This window comes from Phocoena sinus, chromosome 3, assembly GCF_008692025.1.
Source record: "Phocoena sinus isolate mPhoSin1 chromosome 3, mPhoSin1.pri, whole genome shotgun sequence".
In the NCBI taxonomy this organism is placed as follows: Eukaryota; Metazoa; Chordata; class Mammalia; order Artiodactyla; family Phocoenidae; genus Phocoena; species Phocoena sinus.
Genome location: NC_045765.1, coordinates 9803663 through 9820810, shown reverse-complemented (window position 1 = coordinate 9820810; position 17148 = coordinate 9803663). Strand labels below are relative to the sequence as shown.

Sequence of the window (17148 nt, the reverse complement as noted above, 5' to 3'; positions counted from 1 at the left end):
AGCGGCCACTGGAATCTCCCTTGAGCCTGAGGCGGGGGAGGGGAGCAGTTCAAGCAAGGGAGGAGGAGAGGGGGTACCCAGGGATCACAAGGACCCTCCAAAGATGGGGACACCCCCAGCTTCTCATGGGACCTTCCTCCCCAAAGCCACTGCTCTGCTGGACTTCCCCCAGCCCCCACAGAGCTCAGTTTCTCTTTTGCCTCTTTCGTTTTCCTTCTCTCCTCCACACTTGGTGAGCTCTGCACTTGCCCTACAAAGTCTGGCTAGCCCCCTCCCTCAGCCTCTTTCTACCCTAAAGAAACTTCCATGCTCCCAAAAGACAGAGGCCTCACACTCTCTCTGAGTGACAGAGAGAGAGAGAGAGAGAGAGAGAGAGAGGGAGAGACTGAGCTCACCTCTGGTTCTAGTGGCTCACAGCCTGTCTGCTTGGAAGTCCCACCTTAAGTCTAACTGGAAGCCTCACCATCTAAACCTTCACCCATTCCTGGGAAAGGGGCTCTGGAGGGGTTCCCTCAGATGAGGGAGACAACTCAGATGAGGGAAAGGATCCCCCTCTTAGGTATTCTGGATGGTGAGGCGACCCGCACATGAAACAGGAGTAGGGCCCGTCACCCACATGAGTGAAGGTGGGGACACCCCAACCCCTAGGGATGTATGGGGGGAGGGGCCCCAGACCTCCTGGCAGAAAGTAAGGGCACCCAGCTCGAGGTAGGAGGCAGCCGTGCCAGCCCGCCCAGGCACCCAGGCACCGGGGTCGCCTCGAGGCACTGACCCGCCCTCTCCACGCCCGTCTGGCCGGGGGCGAAGTCCGACCCAGGCCCGCGGGCAGGCGGGGACCTGCCAGGCTGGGTCGAGTCGGGCAGGGCCTGGCAGGACGCGGCCCCACAGCGGCTGGGTGGGGCCGGCCAGGCGGCCGGGGCTGGTCGGAACTAGCCGTCCTGGGGCCCTGGCGCGCCCTGGGACCTGGCAGATCGGGGGAGCCGGCTCCTGGCCGGGGCTCCGGGACAGCGTTAACCCCACCCCTTCCTGTGCCCTTATATGGGCGGCGGGGAGAGACTCCGGGGGCCGCCCCGCCCCCAATCCTGCCCGCGGACTCCGGCCTGTTGCCATGGCGACCAGGCCCCGGTGAGTCCCCCTCCGTCAGGCCGATGGAATCGTCCCGGACTGCCAGCCTCGGCGATCGCCTGCGGGCGCCAAGGGCTGAACCATTGCTTGGGTGGGGATCGACGACTGGAGGCCTCTGCGTCGGGACCTGTCCCACGCCCCTGGCTTCCTCTGGGGTCGCAAGCCCAGGTTCCTCTTACGAGGCGCAGAACCCGGCTGGACCCAGGGCGGGGCGCATGGTCCCGTAGGATTCGAGTGACGGAGGCAGGGCCCGGTTCCTTCCCCCTGGGCTGTTGCCACACTTCCTGCCGCGGCGCTCTTTCCCCAGCCTGTTTCTAAGGAAGGAGTGGGGTTAGGCGACCGCGCCCCGGCCGTCGGGCTGGGTCTAGGCACCAGGAGCCGACACTATGCCGGTCAAGTCCAGGGTCACTGGGGGAGGTCTTTGGGGTGGGGACAGAGTATACAGACACCTAGAGGTCACCCACAAGAGGGGACGCCGATCATGGAAGATGCAGCAGTCCAGGTCCCCAGGATCCTCAAAAGACCCCTCCTTCTCTCATGTCTCAACCGGAGACCCTCTGTCAGTACTATCTCAGTACTGAAGGGGTGCCCCGACCCTTCTAATTCTTCTCCGTCGGGTCTTCGCAGATGACCCCCAGTGACCTCCAACCTCTGACAGTGTCTTAATCTTCTACCCCACATATTTTCTTTGACTCAGTGTACCCCAGGACCCTCACTCACTTTTTCCATATCTAGGACCCCCAATTCCTTCCCCTTCCAACTTGTGGGGGACTCTCAGTCTCTCCCATGGACTCCAGGACCCCTACTCATTTTCTGCATAATGGGTGTCCAGCAGCTCCCGTGTTCACTTTTGATCGCTCCCCTTCCTCACTTTTCCTGGGTTCAGTTCCTCCCGTGAAAATTCCAGTCCCTCAACTCTTCTGTACCCTGGACCCCCCCCACTCAATTTCTGAGTCAGGCGTCTCCTTACCACTCCCCCACCTACCCTGCTTAACCCTCCTGTCTCTCCTTTGGGGGGGTCTCAGTGTTTTCTCAGCCCCCCAGCCCCTCTGGAAGACTCCAGATCCCTCAGGCCTTTCCGTGTGCAGCTCGGGACCACCCCCGTCCCCCCAAACACACACACTTGCTCTGTACCAGTTCCTCGTATCCCTCATCGAGTACTCCAGGGGAGTCATCGCCCTCCCTGAAGCCTCTCCCCGTGTACCTCTGACCGCCCCAGCGCCCCCTTCCTCGCGCACCAGGGTCCTCTGAGCCCCTCCCCCTGCAGTCGCTCCGAGCCACCCAGCCCGTGGCCGCTGTTTACAAGGACACGCGCTTCCTGACAATGACGCGAGCCGCCTCCTCCCCTTCCCCACGCTCCAGGAGGGGGGCGCGGGGGCCCGGCTCGGGCGACCGCCAATCGGAGCGCACTTCCGCAGCTGACAATCGCCGTATAAAGGCGTGTGGCTCCGGCTGAGCGGCCGGGACCTTGAGCGCGTCCAGGCCAGCATCGGAGCCGACGGGGAGCGGGGAGCAAGGGGGACGCAACACGAAGAAAGCGAGTGCGCCAGAGGGGGGCAAAGGGGCTAGAGAAGCCGCACAGAGCTTCCGTGCACAGCCGCCTGTTGGCCTCTCTCGGCCCGTACAGGCCCCCGGGAACGCGCGTCCAGACACCTGGTCCAGCCACCTCCGCGGACTGCGCGCGTCTCGCTGCAGCGAGGCCCGGGGCGGCCCCGCAGGGACCCTCAGACCGACCGGGCCGCCCGGATGTGCACTAAAATGGAACAGCCCTTCTACCACGACGACTCATACGCAGCGGCCGGATACGGCCGGACCCCGGGCGGCCTCTCTCTACACGACTACAAACTCCTGAAACCCAGCCTGGCACTCAACCTGGCCGACCCCTACCGAAATCTTAAAGCACCCGGAGCGCGGGGCCCCGGCCCAGAAGGCAGCGGTGGCGGCAGCTACTTTTCCAGCCAGGGCTCGGACACCGGCGCGTCGCTCAAGCTCGCCTCATCGGAGCTGGAGCGCCTGATCGTCCCCAACAGCAACGGCGTGATCACGACGACGCCCACGCCCCCGGGACAGTACTTCTACCCCCGCGGGGGTGGCAGTGGTGGAGGTGCGGGGGGCGCAGGGGGCGGCGTCACCGAGGAGCAGGAAGGCTTCGCCGACGGCTTTGTAAAAGCCCTGGACGACCTGCACAAGATGAACCACGTGACGCCCCCCAACGTGTCCCTGGGCGCCAGCGGGGGGCCCCCGGCCGGGCCCGGGGGCGTTTATGCCGGCCCGGAGCCGCCTCCCGTCTACACCAACCTCAGCAGCTATTCTCCAGCCTCTGCGACCTCCGGAGGAGCCGGGGCCACCGTCGGGACTGGGAGCTCGTACCCGACGGCCACCATCAGCTACCTCCCACACGCGCCGCCCTTCGCCGGCGGTCACCCGGCGCAGCTGGGCCTGGGCCGCGGCGCCTCCACCTTCAAGGAGGAACCGCAGACCGTGCCTGAGGCGCGCAGCCGCGACGCCACGCCGCCGGTGTCCCCCATCAACATGGAAGACCAGGAGCGCATCAAAGTAGAGCGCAAGCGGCTGCGGAACCGGCTGGCGGCCACCAAGTGCCGGAAGCGGAAGCTGGAGCGCATCGCGCGCCTGGAGGACAAGGTGAAGACACTCAAGGCCGAGAACGCCGGGTTGTCCAGCACTGCCGGCCTCCTCCGCGAGCAGGTGGCCCAGCTCAAACAGAAGGTCATGACCCACGTCAGCAACGGCTGCCAGCTACTGCTTGGGGTCAAGGGACACGCCTTCTGAGCGCCCCCCTATCCCCCGTACGGACATTTTCCCAAACTGGACGGCTGGGCGCACGCCTCCCATGGGGCGAGGGGGCAGGCGGTGGGCACCGGCCCGGGGGCCTGGGGGCGCCACAAACCACACTGGACTCCTGCCCGCCCGCTCTGCGGCCAGTCCTTCCACCTCGACGTTTACAAGCCCCCCTTCCACGTTTTTTTTGTATTTTTTTTTCTGCTGGACTCAATTCATATTGAATATAATATATTTGTGTATTTAACAGGGAGGGGAGGAGGGGGCGATTGCGGCGGAGCTGGCCCCGCCGACCGGTACTCAAGCCCTCGGAGATACTGGGGAGGGGACCCCCGCCCCCTGCCCTCCCCCCTCTGCACCGTACTGTGCGGAAGAAACGCGCAGTCGGTATCTAAAGAATTTATTTTAAGATGTGTTTGTGTGTGTGTTGTTCTTACTTTTTATTGAATCTATTTAAGTAAAAAAAAAAAGGTTCTTTATTAATTTCTGTTGTCTTTTTTTCCAAGCCGGGCGGGCGGAGGGAGGAGAGTAGTGGGATGCCCCCACCCCACTGCGGTTTGTGGCTTGCTCCTGTAACTGTGTCAATCTCGCCAGCTTTGTTCAGACATCTTGCGTCCCCAGCCTGGGTGTCCAACCCTTCTTGCGTCCCCCGATCTCCCGGGTTAGAAGGTGCAGGGCGGGGACCAGGTTCCGCAACTCCCCAGCACCGGGGGACAGGACGCCTGGGGCGAAACGCGCAGTGCGCAGGCGCGGCCCCGCCCAGCCGCGCGCGCCGGGGCTTTCCCCGCTGACGCTACGGAAGCGCTGTCCAAACATGGGCTGATTCTGCCCAGTGACGCGACGGCGGTCTCTGGGCAGATTCCGGGAATCCCCTCCCCCGCTCTGCCGGGCAGGGCCGCGGCGCCTGGAAAGGGGCCGGGATTTTCCCAGGCTGGCGGCTACCAAGGCCCGGAAAGCCCCAGGCCTGGGTCCAGAGCGTCCACGGTGGGCGGGCCGCACTCCAGAACCCCGGGAGCCACCCCAGAGTCTCCCCCATCGGGCTGGTGCCTGGGTCCTGCCGAGCCCACGCCAGCTCCGTCTGACCTGACCCGGGAGGGGGGATGCAGTTGCCTGTGCGTCGTTGCCGCCGCGCTCCCCTCCCCACCCCCGCCAGGAAGGGCGGTGCCCGCCTGCCAGTTTCCCCTCCCGAGTGCCAGGCCGGGAGCGGGGCGACTGCCAGGTCTGGTCCTGCCGGGGCGGCTGCTCGGGCCGCCGGGCGCCGCCGCCGCCCTCTCATGGGGCTGCCTCCCCAGCAGCTGTGACGGGTGCGAGGGCGGCTGGTGAGCCCCGATGGGGATCTGGCTGGCTTCGGAGCTGGAAGCCCCCAGAGCAGCAGAGAAAAACACAGATCGAGAAACCAAGCCACAGGGGCGAGGTGGGGTAGAACAGACGCTTCATTAATTCATTTATAAGGTACTGAACGACCTGGCCCTGGAGTCACAGACGGGACCAGGGCCGACAGACAATAAACAAGCAAACGTGATTCGGAGATGGTGGTAAGTGCTAGGAAGAAAAAAAAATGGTCAAAGTGGTAGTGATGGGGCTGGGGAGGTTAGCTGCTTTGGAGAATGGATTGGGAACATGGAACTTTAATGAGGCGATTTTTCAGCAGCTTTGAAGCTTGAGCCCTGAGAAAATCCTGAGTAACAGCGTTCTGGCAGAGGGAACAACACATGCAAAGCTCCTGTGGCCAGAACAAGATCAGCTTGTTAAAGAACAGCAAGAAGGCTGTGTGCTGCAATGGAATGAACCAGGAGTTGGGAGATAAGGTCAGGGAAGACCACACAGGGCCTTCGGGAGGGGTGTAGATAAAATCCCAAGGCTGAGATGGGTGACCTTGGAGGGCATTAGGCTGGATAGCAGTAATAATGGATCTGTGGATTAAATGAGCTTGTCAGTCCTGTTCTGTGGAAGGAAATGGGGGCTCAGAGTGGCAAAGCCACTTGCCTGAACATGCACAGCATCAAACTGAGCTCCTTCAAACACTGTCTTGCTCCTAACACCTGCCTCCCAGCCTAACCCTCATCCTTCCACTTCAGGGGCAGAGGCACAGCCCTTCCAACCTGGGGTGGTGTAGAACTTGCAGCAGGGACTGTGCCTCTACCTCAAGCTCCCTCTCTTGGTTCTATGCTCAGGATTGGGTCCCCACCTTCTTCCAGCCCCAGGAACTTGGTCCTAATAACCATTAACAGAGTCCTGAGCTTCACGTACTTCATCTCTTTTAACGTGAAATAGTGAAATGTAGGTTTGTCTTTATTCCCATTTTGCTGTTGAAGAGACCCAGGGAAGATCACAGCTTAAGCGGCATTTGAACCCAGGCTGGCTGCTGTTTAGGTGTGGGCGCTGCTCTGCATGGCCAGGTTTCAGGTTGTAAGGCAGCCTGGGACTTGCTCCCTGCAAGGGGCCAACAGCACCATCGCCCCCGGCCCCTCTACCCGTCTTCAGGCCAAGGAGGAAGAGGGAGGAGAGTAAGCAGTGAGCATGATGCAAGACTGCCACCTTGTGGTGGAGATCGGCAACTACAATGTCAGTTTCCCAGGCCACAGTCTGGAGAAGGGGGTGGGGAGTGGTACCACGCCAGGACAAATCACACCAACACAGACTTACATCTGTCCCTAATACTTTATTAGTCACCTCTAGGCCTGTTCTCAGCTATGTGGGCTCCAAGGAGGGGGTCACCATTCACCAGCTCTCAGCTGGTAGCTTGAGAAAGCCTTGGCCTAGCTCTCTGGGGTCATGGCCTGTAGAGTCTGAAGGGGCCTTTCCTGGGTCAGTATGGGGCACCCAGGTAGGGGCACAGATGGGGGCCAAGAGCCCAAGCTTGCCACCCCTCTGCCAGCCTAGTTGTGTTTGGAGAAATATTCCTTGCTGTCGTCCACGTTGGGCTTGATTGTGTCACTGCCTGGCATCCAGCCAGCGGGACAGACTGTGGAAAAACAGGGGTGCACATATGAGGCCAGAGTGCCATATTCAAGGTAGAGCAGTAGTGAGGGGACAAAAAGAGGCAAAGCAAGAGCATGAGTTGCAGAAGAAAAAGCCTGGAGCCAAGTGGTCCAGGCCTAAGACAATGCCACATGGTAAGAGAAGCCCTCCAAGCCCAGCTGCAGGATTTTCTGACTGACATTTTATTTTATTTATTTATTTATTTTTGGCCACACCATGTGGCATGTGGGATCTTAGTTCCCCGACCAGGGATTGAGCCCATGCCCCCTGAGTCCTAACCAATGGACCACCAGGGAGAGTCCTAACCAATGGACCATCAGGGAAGTACCTATTTTATTATTTAGTTTTTTGGCCGCACCGTGTGGCTTGTGGGATCTTAGTTTCCCTGACCAGGGGAAACTCGAGCCCTCGGCAGTAAAAGTGCAAGAGTCCTAACCACTGGACCACCAGGGAATTCCCTGGCTGACATTTTAATTTCTTTCTGGCTCCTTTAATCGCATCTTTCTCTCTTAGCCCCAGCCCCAGTGGACTTTGAGGGCCTGTGGTCAGGCTGTGGCCTTCACATGAGAAGATACTCTGATCCAACTAACATTCAAGCCTGCCTTGGCACAGGCCTTCTCAAATACCTTCTACAGATTTCTGTTACCTCCCCACCCTTATATTGGGGTATCTCTCCCACCAGACTAGAAACTTCCTGCAGACAAGGCCCCGAGTTAAATCTTCTTTGGGGCCCTCACAACCACCCCACACAAGCGACAGAGCGGGCAGTGAATGTATGTGTGCATGACAGAGGGGCTGCATATGTACCCATGTGTGAACACATGTGAATGTGGGTTTCGGCTCACCTTCCCCGTGCTCATCTGTGTACTGGAAGGCCTGGACCAGCCGCAGAGCCTCATCCACAGAGCGCCCCACAGGCAAATCATTGATGGTGATCTGGCGAAGGACACCCTTGCCATCGATGATAAAGAGGCCCCTGAGATATCAGAGTTCACAGTGAGGAGCCAGAGTTCCCACTGTCAGGACCCAGGGAGGGAGCACCGTCTTCCTGCTAGCCACACGGCTGGGGGCAGGGAGGACATCACCCAAGAGCGACCCCCTCACTCTGAGGATGGGGGCTTCCTGAGGGTCCCACAGTACCTGTAGGCGATGCCCTCATCTTCCTTCAGCACGCCATAATCATGGGACAAGCTTCTGGTTACATCAGCCAGCAGGGGGATGTTCAGGGGGCCCAAGCCTCCCTCCTTCCGGGGGGTGTTGATCCTGTGGGTGGGGGAGACAGGGCTGGGACCTTAGGATGCCTGGCACAGCAGGGTCCTCACCCTTTGGGCCTGCCTGTGATAAGGGCTGGAGAGGGGGTGCTGGAGGTGAGAGATAAGGGGCTTTTGAGCAAACCCTGGGGAGCGCCACCCACCCCGCCCTGAAGTGGGTGCTGGGGCTGCTTCTCACAGCTGGGAAGACTAAGCTAATACTCTAGCAAAGTGGCTTCACATGTGCTGGTGGTTTCCAGCACCTTGAGGCAGAGAACCTGCCTTACAGTCCCCATCCTCCTCTCTCCAGCTGTGTCATTGGGCCCAGCCCTTCACTCTCTTGAACTGGAGTTTCCACCTTGCTGAAATAGTTCACGGGAGGGAGGCTGTGTTGCCCTAAGTGAAAAAAAAGCATCTGCTAACTCTCTACGCCACAAAACTAGTTTCCAAAAGCTAATTACTGTCATCATCATTGAGGACTTGGGAATCACTATTTCCATTATTTTCTTGATGGGAAAGGGAGACGCAGAGGTTGAGCACCGGCCAGGAGAACACACAGCTCAGACCCTGTAGAGGTGTAGGTTTAGCTGCACCCTTCCTCCTTACTGGTCCCCACTGGTCATACCAAGCCAGGTGGGTGAACTGAGAGTCCACAGAGACGCCCAGCACATCGCAGTCCAGCTTGTGGAACTCCTCGGCACGCTCACTGAAAGCGATGATCTCCGTGGGGCACACAAAGGTAAAGTCCAGCGGGTAGAAAAAGAGGACCAAGTATTTTCCTGGGGAAGGGGATGGGAATAGACAAGGAGTTAGGGCTCAGTCCCTCTAATGCCTGTGCCCCGCCCCCACCAGGGCCCCCTCCAGGCCGCCCTCACCTTTGTAGTCTGAAAGCTTCACCTCCTTGAAGGCGCCATCCACCACGGCGGTGGCCTGGAATTCCGGGGCGGGCTTTCCGATGTGCGCGTTGCCGGAGGTCATGACTGAAAGCCGAGACCCCCGCCCGGTCAGTGCGCCCTGGACGACCCTTTGTCCTCGCTTCCCAAGGTCACGCTGCGTACCGGGCCCAGTTACTGAGTCAGAGCGGCGGAGGCAGCAGCACTGCCTCGCACCTTCTCCGGGACCAGGTTGGCACGGCCTTGAGACTTTGGGAGACCCGCCCCCCCGGACAGCTAGAGGGGCCGGGCAGCTGCCGGCCAGCCCCCAGTTAGCGTGTCGGCCTGAGCGCGGTCGCGCAAGCCCATCGCCCCAGGAGGAGATGTCGCGAGCTGGGGGCGGGGAGCCTGGGGATGCGGCCTGTACTCCAAGGCTCTGGCCTCGTTTTTCCCCGCAAGGACAAAGGCGGCCACTACGGCGGGCGGAAAACAAAGGCGGCCAGCGCTGAGGTCTGGATAGGGCCCGAGCTGCTCCAAGGGGACTCCCCGCAGCTCGATGCACTCCAGGTGTCCATACCTGCGTGGGAAAGGGCGGGACGCACAGACTCGCAGACGCACAGACTCGCTTTCGCAGGGCGAAGTGTGCCCTGGGCCTTGGAGCCTTTTATATTAGGCCCGAACCATGACGCCTAGCGCGGAGGGGTGGGCGGACGAGCGTAGCGGTCGGGTCCACTGCAAGCGCAGGGGAGGGAAAGAGGAGCCGGCCGCGACCACTTGCCCGCGGGCGGCAGGGGGAGACGCGCAGCCGCCGGCCCCGACCACTGCGTCGGCCCGCGGGGGTGATGCGCGGGGCTCCTCTTTGGAGCGAGCTGGGGTCGGTTGAGTCCGGCATGGCCCGGAGCGGTTTGACACTACTGTTGCTGCCTCTGATACTCCTGCTGCTGGCAACCCCTGCCCAGGTTTCCCCCGACTACCAATACTTCGGCGAGCAGGGAGAAGGGGACACCTGGGAGCAGCTGCGGCTGCAGCATCTGGAGAAAGGTAACTGCAGGCTGCGGCTGTGATAGTGCAGAAAGGTGCTTCATTGCCCCACTTCACCATCTGGCTGCAAATAGACCCTCCTTCAGGGACCTCAAATCTCTGCCCAGGGGCTTCCCTGGTGGCGCAGTGGTTGAGAGTCCGCCTGCCGATGCAGGGGACACGGGTTCGTGCCCCGGTCCGGGAAGATGCCACATGCCGCGGAGCGGCTAGGCCCGTGAGCCATTGCCGCTGAGCCTGCGCGTCCGGAGCCTGTGCTCCGCAACGGGAGAGGCCACAACAGTAAGAGGCCCACGTACCGCAAAAAAAAAAAAAAAATCTCTGCCAGCTATCACTGGCGGCGCCCCTCGGGCTGATTACTTTTCTCTGAGGCTCAGTTTTCTCATCTGTAAATTGAGATAGAGACTGTCTATAAGCAGCCTACACCGGGAGAGGGGACGTGAGCAGGCAATAAATACCGACGCAGACATATCCATAAACTCATGGATAAGTGCTGGGAAAGGCGGAGATAGAAAAGGCAGGGTGCAGGTAAACTTCTGAAGTCAGAGAAGGCCCGGCTGAAGATAGGTAACCAATGCAGCCGGAATGACAAGCAAAAGCCCAAAGTGCGGAGATTTAGGGGGAAGAGTGCAACAGGGAGTTGCAACAGCAAGTGCCAAGGCCGAAAGGCCTGACAGAGGACTGGAAAGAGGCCAGTGTTGTCTGGCAGAGGCTTGGTGAGGGCATGAGGTGTCAGGACTTTGTGAGCCACAGATTTGGGCTAAGACCTGTCAACTAGGGCTGTAGGGAAGAGTCAGTAAAAGAAGGGTTGTGAAGGGCGTCTAATAAACGTTGTAGCTGCTTTGAAAGTGATCATAATAATTGTTTTTGTATTATGTACTAGCACATCGCCAGGGGCTTTAAGGTACCTTCATTATGACAATTATGTCATTTAATTTACCACCTGGCAACCCTGCTGGTCAGGTGACACTGTGCCAGTTGGACAGGCTCAAGGTCATGCCCTGAAGAGAGGAGTCATCTTCAGATGGTGGACACCAAGGGTGTTGTACCACATTCCCAACTGGACAGGCAGGCACAGGTGGGAAGTGTCATTTTGCAGTCCCTCTGGGCCATTCACCAGTTGTGTGAGGTTGGAAGGGTGGCTTGTTCTCTCTAAGTTTCAGTTTCCCCACCTGGGACTAATGGTAAGATTAGAGATAATCTATGGCTGGGTACCTGGCACAGAAGCACAACTGAGCAAATACGAACTGTTGTGATTTGTTAGTGTCTTTCTCCTCCTCCCTCCCTGGGGGTGCGGGGGCGAAAGGTTCCCTCCTACCTGGCCCTCCATCCCTAGACTTGGAAGACTCTGCCCTTGGCCCGTGGGGAAAGTGGCGCTGTTTCTGCGACCTGGGCAAGCAGGAGCGCAGCCGCGAGGCTGTGGGCACAGCGCCGGGCCCGGTGTTCATGGACCGCGAGAATCTGGTTCAGGTGCGGCCCTGCCGGCAACGAGATTGTTCATCCTGCGGGCCGAACGACTGTGACTGGAGGCCCTGAGCCCGGGTGAGCCTCGGGCGCGGAGGAGGCGGGGCCGGGGCTGGTGGGCAAATCCGGGGCCGCGGGTTCCCAGGGTGGGCGGGGAGAGAGGAAGGGCTGTGGGGGGCGGATACGAGGCGGGCCTCGAAGAGGGAACAATGGGGCACTAAATCTGGGGCTTGAGTGCAGCGTGGGAAGGGAGGGCTGAGTCAGGAGATGGGAGCCCTGCTGATATCCGAGGAGGAAGGAAGAAAGGTGGTGGGGGCGGGGAGGGGAAAACGCAGATGGAGGAACTGGGACCCTGATGAGGAACAGAAACCCACAGTCTGAGGGCTTGAGCTATGTTGAGAGCAGGGAATAGAAAGAGACATGTCGTTGGAGTGGTGGACAAATCTGGGAGGCGTGCTCCTCGCTAAGACGTGGGAGAAAGAGGGAGAAGGGTGGGAGACGGGGCGGGAGCATGAACCCTGAACTGGGGATGGAGGGGAAAGGAGCCTGCGTGGTGGGCGGAGACTCTGAGCCGGAGTCTGTAGAGGTCTGGGATCTCGGTTCGGGGGTAGGAGAGACTTAGCCCGGATGAGAGAGAGGGTAGAAAGCAGGCGAGAGGCGGGGGGGTGGCTCTCCCGGTGAGCTACGGAGGGAGCTGGGGGACTCCAAGTCCGAAGGTTTGAGCCCAGCGTGAGCCAGGATACCTAGTCCAGGGGGCTTAGACTGTGTGGAGTGGCAGGGACCTCGAGTACAAAGAGCCTGAAACCAGATGGGGGACAGGAACTCAGTGATGCGGACACCGTATTCTGGGAGTCTAGTGGTATCTGACCTTCTAGGCTCTGACCGGGTCGAATCCTTCAAGGCCTCCCTCAATTTCCCCTTTATTTCCCTCTCCTCCCACCAGCCCCGGCGGGCGGAGCTCCGAAAGCGACCCCGCCTATCCAGTTCCCCAACCGCAGAGCTCGGCTGTCAGCCTGGGGAACTACAATTCCCAGGAAGCTGCACGGCAGCGACGTCGGCGTGTGCTGCGCAAACGACAACGGCGGCAGGAACGTTTGGGGCGTGTCTTGCGCGGCGATTGGTCGAGAGCTAGCACTGCCTCTGGGCCCGCGGAAAAAGCGCGCAGAGACCTTTCCTTGCAGACTTTGTTCCTGCCGCTGGTGGCTGCGGCATGGATCTCAGCGAGCTGGAGAGAGACAATACGGGCCGCTGTCGCCTGAACTCGCCTGTACCTTCTGTGTGCCGCAAGGAGCCCTGCGTCCTGGGCGTCGATGAAGCGGGCCGGGGCCCGGTGCTGGGTGCGCCCCCAGGGCCGGGTGGGGGAGGGGCGTGATAAGGTGGATGCAAGTTGCACTGGAACAGGAGCTGGGATTGCACCGCACTCGGGGGTGGTGGTGGTGGTGGTGATAGTGGTAATGGCGATGGCATTGGTGATGGCACCGAAAAAAAAAGCGGTGATGATGGAATAGAGATGGCGGCTTTCACGGGCTCACTGTTTGGACCCCCACTTCCCCAGGCCCCATGGTCTACGCCATCTGCTATTGCCCCCTGTCCCGCCTGGCAGATCTGGAGGCCCTGAAGGTGGCAGGTGAGCCCTGGGGTAGATCTAGGGAGGCGGTTCCTGGGCATGTTCAGGGGCGGGTGCAAGCTGGAGGGGGAGAGCAGGAACCGGGGGAACCAGCCGCTCCCCTTTTCTCCCAACCCTCCACCCAGACTCAAAGACCTTGTCGGAGAGCGAGCGGCACAGGCTCTTTGCGAAAATTGAGGAGGACGGAGACTTTGTGGGCTGGGCACTGGACATCCTGTCTCCAAACCTCATCTCTACCAGCATGCTTGGGCGGTGAGGGGTCCCGGGGGGGGGGGGTAGCCATCATGGGCTGGAAGGGATGGGTGGCTGGAACGATGTTGACTGGGCTCTGTCCACCACCACAGGGTCAAATACAACCTGAACTCCCTGTCTCATGATACAGCTACTGGGCTGATGCAGTATGCGTTGGACCAAGGTGTGAAAGTGGCCCAGGTGAGCTAACTGTTGGTTGGATTGTCCCCATTTAACCACCTCAGGATAAAATAGGAGTATAGAAGTGCGATGGATGATTCAGGAATGTGTTTTACTGCTGTTGATGTCCTACTGTTTTTCCTACCTTAAATGTGTGCCCCACTGAGGACCATGGTGGGGCCCCCAGCCTCACCCCCATCTAATCTATTTCCATATTCTAAAGGCTCAGTGTCTAGAACGAATCTCACATCTGTTCTCCCCGACCGCAGTCTGTATCCTAGCCCAGGGCACCCTCCCCTCCTGGATACCTGCCCCATCCTCCTCCAGCCCCCTCCCCTACAATGTGCTCCCCACACAGCAGACAGTCATTTACGTTTTTGAAATGTAAATCTCGATGTTTAATTTTCTGAACACAGTGGGAATTAAATCAGGAAAGTTTACAGGCAAGTGAAGAATGAGATTAAATCACCAGAGAGGATTATAAGTTGGCATTGCATCGAGTTTGCAAGGCAAAGAACAGACCGTTTTGAGAGAATCACAAGGGTAAATATACTTGAGATAGAGAATGTACCAAGGGAGGCCTTGCTGAGAAGGTGGCTGAGGTCCAGGGCTGGAATGTGGAGCTGACGATGCAGTACTGAAGCAGACAGACAAGGAGCCTGCCCTCGAGTTCATGACCAAATCAGAGGAGATGGATGGGCAGCTGGTAAGAAAATAAAGGTGTTTTTTGAGAATAATAAATGCTCTGGAGATTACTTTTCTTGTTACTTTTCGGACCTCATTTCTATTCTAGACATGTGGTTCTCGTACTGCTGTCCAGCGTACTTGACATGGTCCCACCTCAGGGCCTTTGCACTAGAACACTCTTTCCCAGATCTCCCTGTGGCTCATTTCCTTCAGGCCTTTTATTCAGATGTCACCACCTCAGAGTGACCTTCCATGAACACCCCCAAATTGTTTAAAATTATAATCTCTTCTGGATCTCCCTTATTCTTTATTATTTATCCTGTTTCTTGTCTGTGGCCCTCACCAGGGTGTCTACTCTGGCATGTTTACTGCTATGTCCCCGACACATAGAGCAGCCCATGGCATGCAGTAGGTAGGTGCTTAATAAATGTAGAATGGATATAGTGTGATCAGGAAAAGCCTCTTTAGAGGGTGAGATTTGAGCTGAGACCCCTGAGAGGAAGACGCAGCCTGGGCATGAGCTGAGAGACGAGTATTCCAGGCAGCAGGAACATCAAGCGCAAAGGCTGTGAAGTTGGATCATCTACACAGTTGTTTTTCTGGATGTTTGTTGAATGAATACATTTCTGTCACCACGGCAGGTGTTTGTGGACACTGTGGGGCCCCCAGAGACATACCAGGAGCGGCTGCAGCAGCGCTTTCCTGGTGTTGAGGTGACAGTCAAGGCCAAGGCAGATGCCCTCTATCCCGTGGTCAGTGCCGCCAGTATCTGTGCCAAGGTTAGGCCCCTGCTGGCCATGGCCAGCTCCCAGCATCCCCCTGGCAGGAGGCAAGCATGGCTGCTTCATGGGGAGGGAGATCCCAAGTGCCTATCTTGCCCACAGGTGGCCCGAGACCAGGCTGTGAAGAACTGGAAGTTTGTGGAAAAACTGCAGGACCTGGACACTGATTATGGCTCAGGCTACCCCAATGGTGAGTGACAATAAACTAAAAAGGCAGGCTTGGCATGCTTCTGAGGTTTTCTAAGTTGTTCTGACCACCCCACTCTGCAGCAGAAGAGGCTGAGGCCCGGACAGGGGGGCCACTTGCTTATGGCCACAATGTGGCAAAGTTGGATTCCAGCTGGCAGACTCCCTCTTCCCTTCTCCCTCCCTCCCTCCCTCTCTGCTCTGTCTCTGGAGCCCCAGTGAAGGACTGAGACTCACGATGGGCATCTGTCCATTTGTTAAGGGGCAAAGGGCAGAGTGAGGGGCACTGGCTCCTGTCCAGTGGTCCCAGCTTGAATCCATTGTTTTCTCTTCATTGGGAGGCTCAGTCTCTGTTTGTAAAGTGGAAATGATTGTGCCCCTCCCCTCCAACCCTCCCAAAGACACACAAGGGCAGAGGCAAAGATTCAGTGGCTGGGTTCAAGGAACCCTTTGGCAGTTGGGTGGGGTAACACAGCAAGTCTAGGATTGGAACTTAGGTGAGGCCAAAGGGAGGAAACCAGGTCCAGGCCAAAGACACTTTGGGCAGTGTTCATTGCTTACTGAACACCTGGTATGTGACCTGCAGGGCCAAGGCCTGAAGATTCAGCCATGAGCAAGACAAACAAGGACCTCCTTGTGCCCACTGAGTTCGTGGTTACATGGGAGAGATGGGCATTAACTCAGTGGTCCACAAATGCTGGTTCAATGCCTCATGTCCTTGGGGAGGTAAGGGAGATGTCTCAAGGGCAGTCTCCTTAAACTGCACCATAAGCAACTGTTGGCCAGGCAAAGAGTCGGGGGGAACTGCTTGTGCAAAGGTCCTGAGGCAGGAGGATGTCTCAGACAGTGGGCAGTGCTTCAGGTACTCCAGAGGAGGACTGAGATGAGGTGGTAGGGCCTCAGATGCCAAGCTGAGAAGCTGGGACATTATGGCAGGGCTCAGGGCTATCACATTGTCCACCCTCCCCTTCCCCCAGATCCCAAGACAAAAGCGTGGTTGAGGGAGCATGTGGACCCTGTGTTCGGCTTCCCCCAGTTTGTCCGGTTCAGTTGGCGCACAGCCCAGAGCATCCTGGAGAAGGAGGCAGAAGACGTTACATGGTAGGTATCCTGGAGGTGCTATGAGGAAGGAGGGTGAGAAGCCAGGGCTCAGCGCTGCCTGAGAGGGCCGATCCCCCAGAAGTCAGTGTCGCCATCTCTCTCCCATAGGGAGGACTCGCAGACGGGGGATCAGGAGGGACTTAGGAGGATCAAGTCGTACTTCAGCGAAGGCCCCCGCCCCCGCCTCCCCCATCGGTACTTCCAGGAGCGGGGCCTGGAGTCAGCCACCATTCTCTAGCAGCCAGCCTGTACTCCCTTTACCTGCTCCCACACCCACCCCACCCCCAGTTTGTGATTAAAATTCTTCAAGGAAAACTAAGTGTGGAGGTTCTGTTTTGGGGTGGTGGTAGGGTGGAGGTGTGCTCTGTCTGCATCTGGACCGAGTTGTTGACTTCTAGAACTGAAACAGGATGGACATTGATTGATTGATTTGATTTGATTTTTTTAAATATTTATTTGGCTGCGCTGGGATCTTAGTTGCGGCACGCGGGATCTAATTCCCTGACCAGGGATTGAACCCGGGTCCCCTCTATTGGGAGTGCGGAGTCTTAACCACTGGACCACCAGGGAAGCCCCTGATTTGATTTTTTAAATGCATGGTATATTTGAAGCAAAATTAAGGAGTATGCTGAGAAGCTTCCCTCCCATCCTACCCACAGCACCCTGGTGGGCTTACTGGGGTGTCTCAGTCCTTTGTGGGCTGCTGTAATGGAATACCACAGGCTGGGCAGCTTGTAAACAATGTATATTTATTTTTCACAGTTCTGGAGCCTGGAAGTCCAAGATCAGGGTACCAGCACAGTCAGCTTTGGGGGAGGGCCCTC

General features: G+C 58.4%; 4 protein-coding genes across 5 annotated transcripts; 3 read left to right on the top strand and 1 right to left on the bottom strand.

Moving 5' to 3' along the window:
* The first annotated feature begins 2573 nt into the window (after positions 1 to 2573).
* JUNB (JunB proto-oncogene, AP-1 transcription factor subunit) lies at positions 2574 to 4407 on the top strand. The gene has a single exon (XM_032628701.1). The coding sequence runs from the start codon at positions 2872 to 2874 to the stop codon at positions 3913 to 3915; it is 1044 nt and encodes a 347-aa protein (XP_032484592.1). The 5' UTR covers positions 2574 to 2871; the 3' UTR covers positions 3916 to 4407.
* A 2159-nt stretch (positions 4408 to 6566) lies between these two features.
* On the bottom strand, positions 6567 to 9740 carry PRDX2 (peroxiredoxin 2). The gene is made up of 6 exons (XM_032628131.1): positions 9606 to 9740; positions 9032 to 9136; positions 8782 to 8935; positions 8047 to 8169; positions 7752 to 7882; positions 6567 to 6889 (listed from the first exon to the last, which is right to left on the bottom strand). Exons 2-6 carry the CDS (start codon positions 9132 to 9134, stop codon positions 6804 to 6806), a joined length of 597 nt encoding a protein of 198 aa, XP_032484022.1. The 5' UTR covers positions 9135 to 9136; positions 9606 to 9740; the 3' UTR covers positions 6567 to 6803.
* Positions 9741 to 9773: 33 nt separating this feature from the next.
* On the top strand, positions 9774 to 16633 carry RNASEH2A (ribonuclease H2 subunit A). 2 transcript variants are annotated; one of them, XM_032628129.1, is made up of 10 exons: positions 9774 to 10069; positions 11403 to 11608; positions 12474 to 12867; positions 13086 to 13157; positions 13283 to 13409; positions 13502 to 13589; positions 14897 to 15034; positions 15140 to 15227; positions 16201 to 16324; positions 16433 to 16627. In XM_032628129.1, exons 3-10 carry the CDS (start codon positions 12741 to 12743, stop codon positions 16560 to 16562), a joined length of 894 nt encoding a protein of 297 aa, XP_032484020.1. In that variant the 5' UTR covers positions 9774 to 10069; positions 11403 to 11608; positions 12474 to 12740; the 3' UTR covers positions 16563 to 16627. The 2 variants fall into 2 exon arrangements, with proteins under 2 accessions (XP_032484020.1, XP_032484021.1); XM_032628130.1 differs by lacking the exons at positions 9774 to 10069; positions 14897 to 15034 and having other exon boundaries at positions 10278 to 11608; positions 16433 to 16633.
* LOC116750653 (thrombospondin type-1 domain-containing protein 8-like) lies at positions 9919 to 11602 on the top strand. Its single transcript, XM_032625581.1, has 2 exons — positions 9919 to 10069; positions 11403 to 11602. The coding sequence occupies exons 1-2, from the start codon at positions 9919 to 9921 to the stop codon at positions 11600 to 11602; spliced, it is 351 nt and encodes a 116-aa protein (XP_032481472.1).
* Positions 16634 to 17148: the final 515 nt, after the last annotated feature.

What these genes read in the sequence shown, in the direction of transcription:
- PRDX2 (XM_032628131.1), bottom strand. Translation starts at nt 9,134, where the DNA reads ATGACCTCCGGCAACGCGCACATCGGAAAGCCCGCCCCGGAATTCCAG. An exon ending in GAAGCTTTCAGACTACAAAG is followed by an intron (nt 8,936 to 9,031) that starts GTGAGGGCGGCC and finishes CCCCTTCCCCAG; the next exon opens with GAAAATACTTGGTCCTCTTT. An exon ending in GATGAGGGCATCGCCTACAG is followed by an intron (nt 7,883 to 8,046) that starts GTACTGTGGGAC and finishes CTGATATCTCAG; the next exon opens with GGGCCTCTTTATCATCGATG.
- RNASEH2A (XM_032628129.1), top strand. Translation starts at nt 12,741, where the DNA reads ATGGATCTCAGCGAGCTGGAGAGAGACAATACGGGCCGCTGTCGCCTG. An exon ending in GGGCCGGGGCCCGGTGCTGG is followed by an intron (nt 12,868 to 13,085) that starts GTGCGCCCCCAG and finishes CCACTTCCCCAG; the next exon opens with GCCCCATGGTCTACGCCATC. An exon ending in TGGCTCAGGCTACCCCAATG is followed by an intron (nt 15,228 to 16,200) that starts GTGAGTGACAAT and finishes CCCTTCCCCCAG; the next exon opens with ATCCCAAGACAAAAGCGTGG.
- LOC116750653 (XM_032625581.1), top strand. Translation starts at nt 9,919, where the DNA reads ATGGCCCGGAGCGGTTTGACACTACTGTTGCTGCCTCTGATACTCCTG. An exon ending in GCTGCAGCATCTGGAGAAAG is followed by an intron (nt 10,070 to 11,402) that starts GTAACTGCAGGC and finishes CTCCATCCCTAG; the next exon opens with ACTTGGAAGACTCTGCCCTT.
- JUNB (XM_032628701.1), top strand. Translation starts at nt 2,872, where the DNA reads ATGTGCACTAAAATGGAACAGCCCTTCTACCACGACGACTCATACGCA.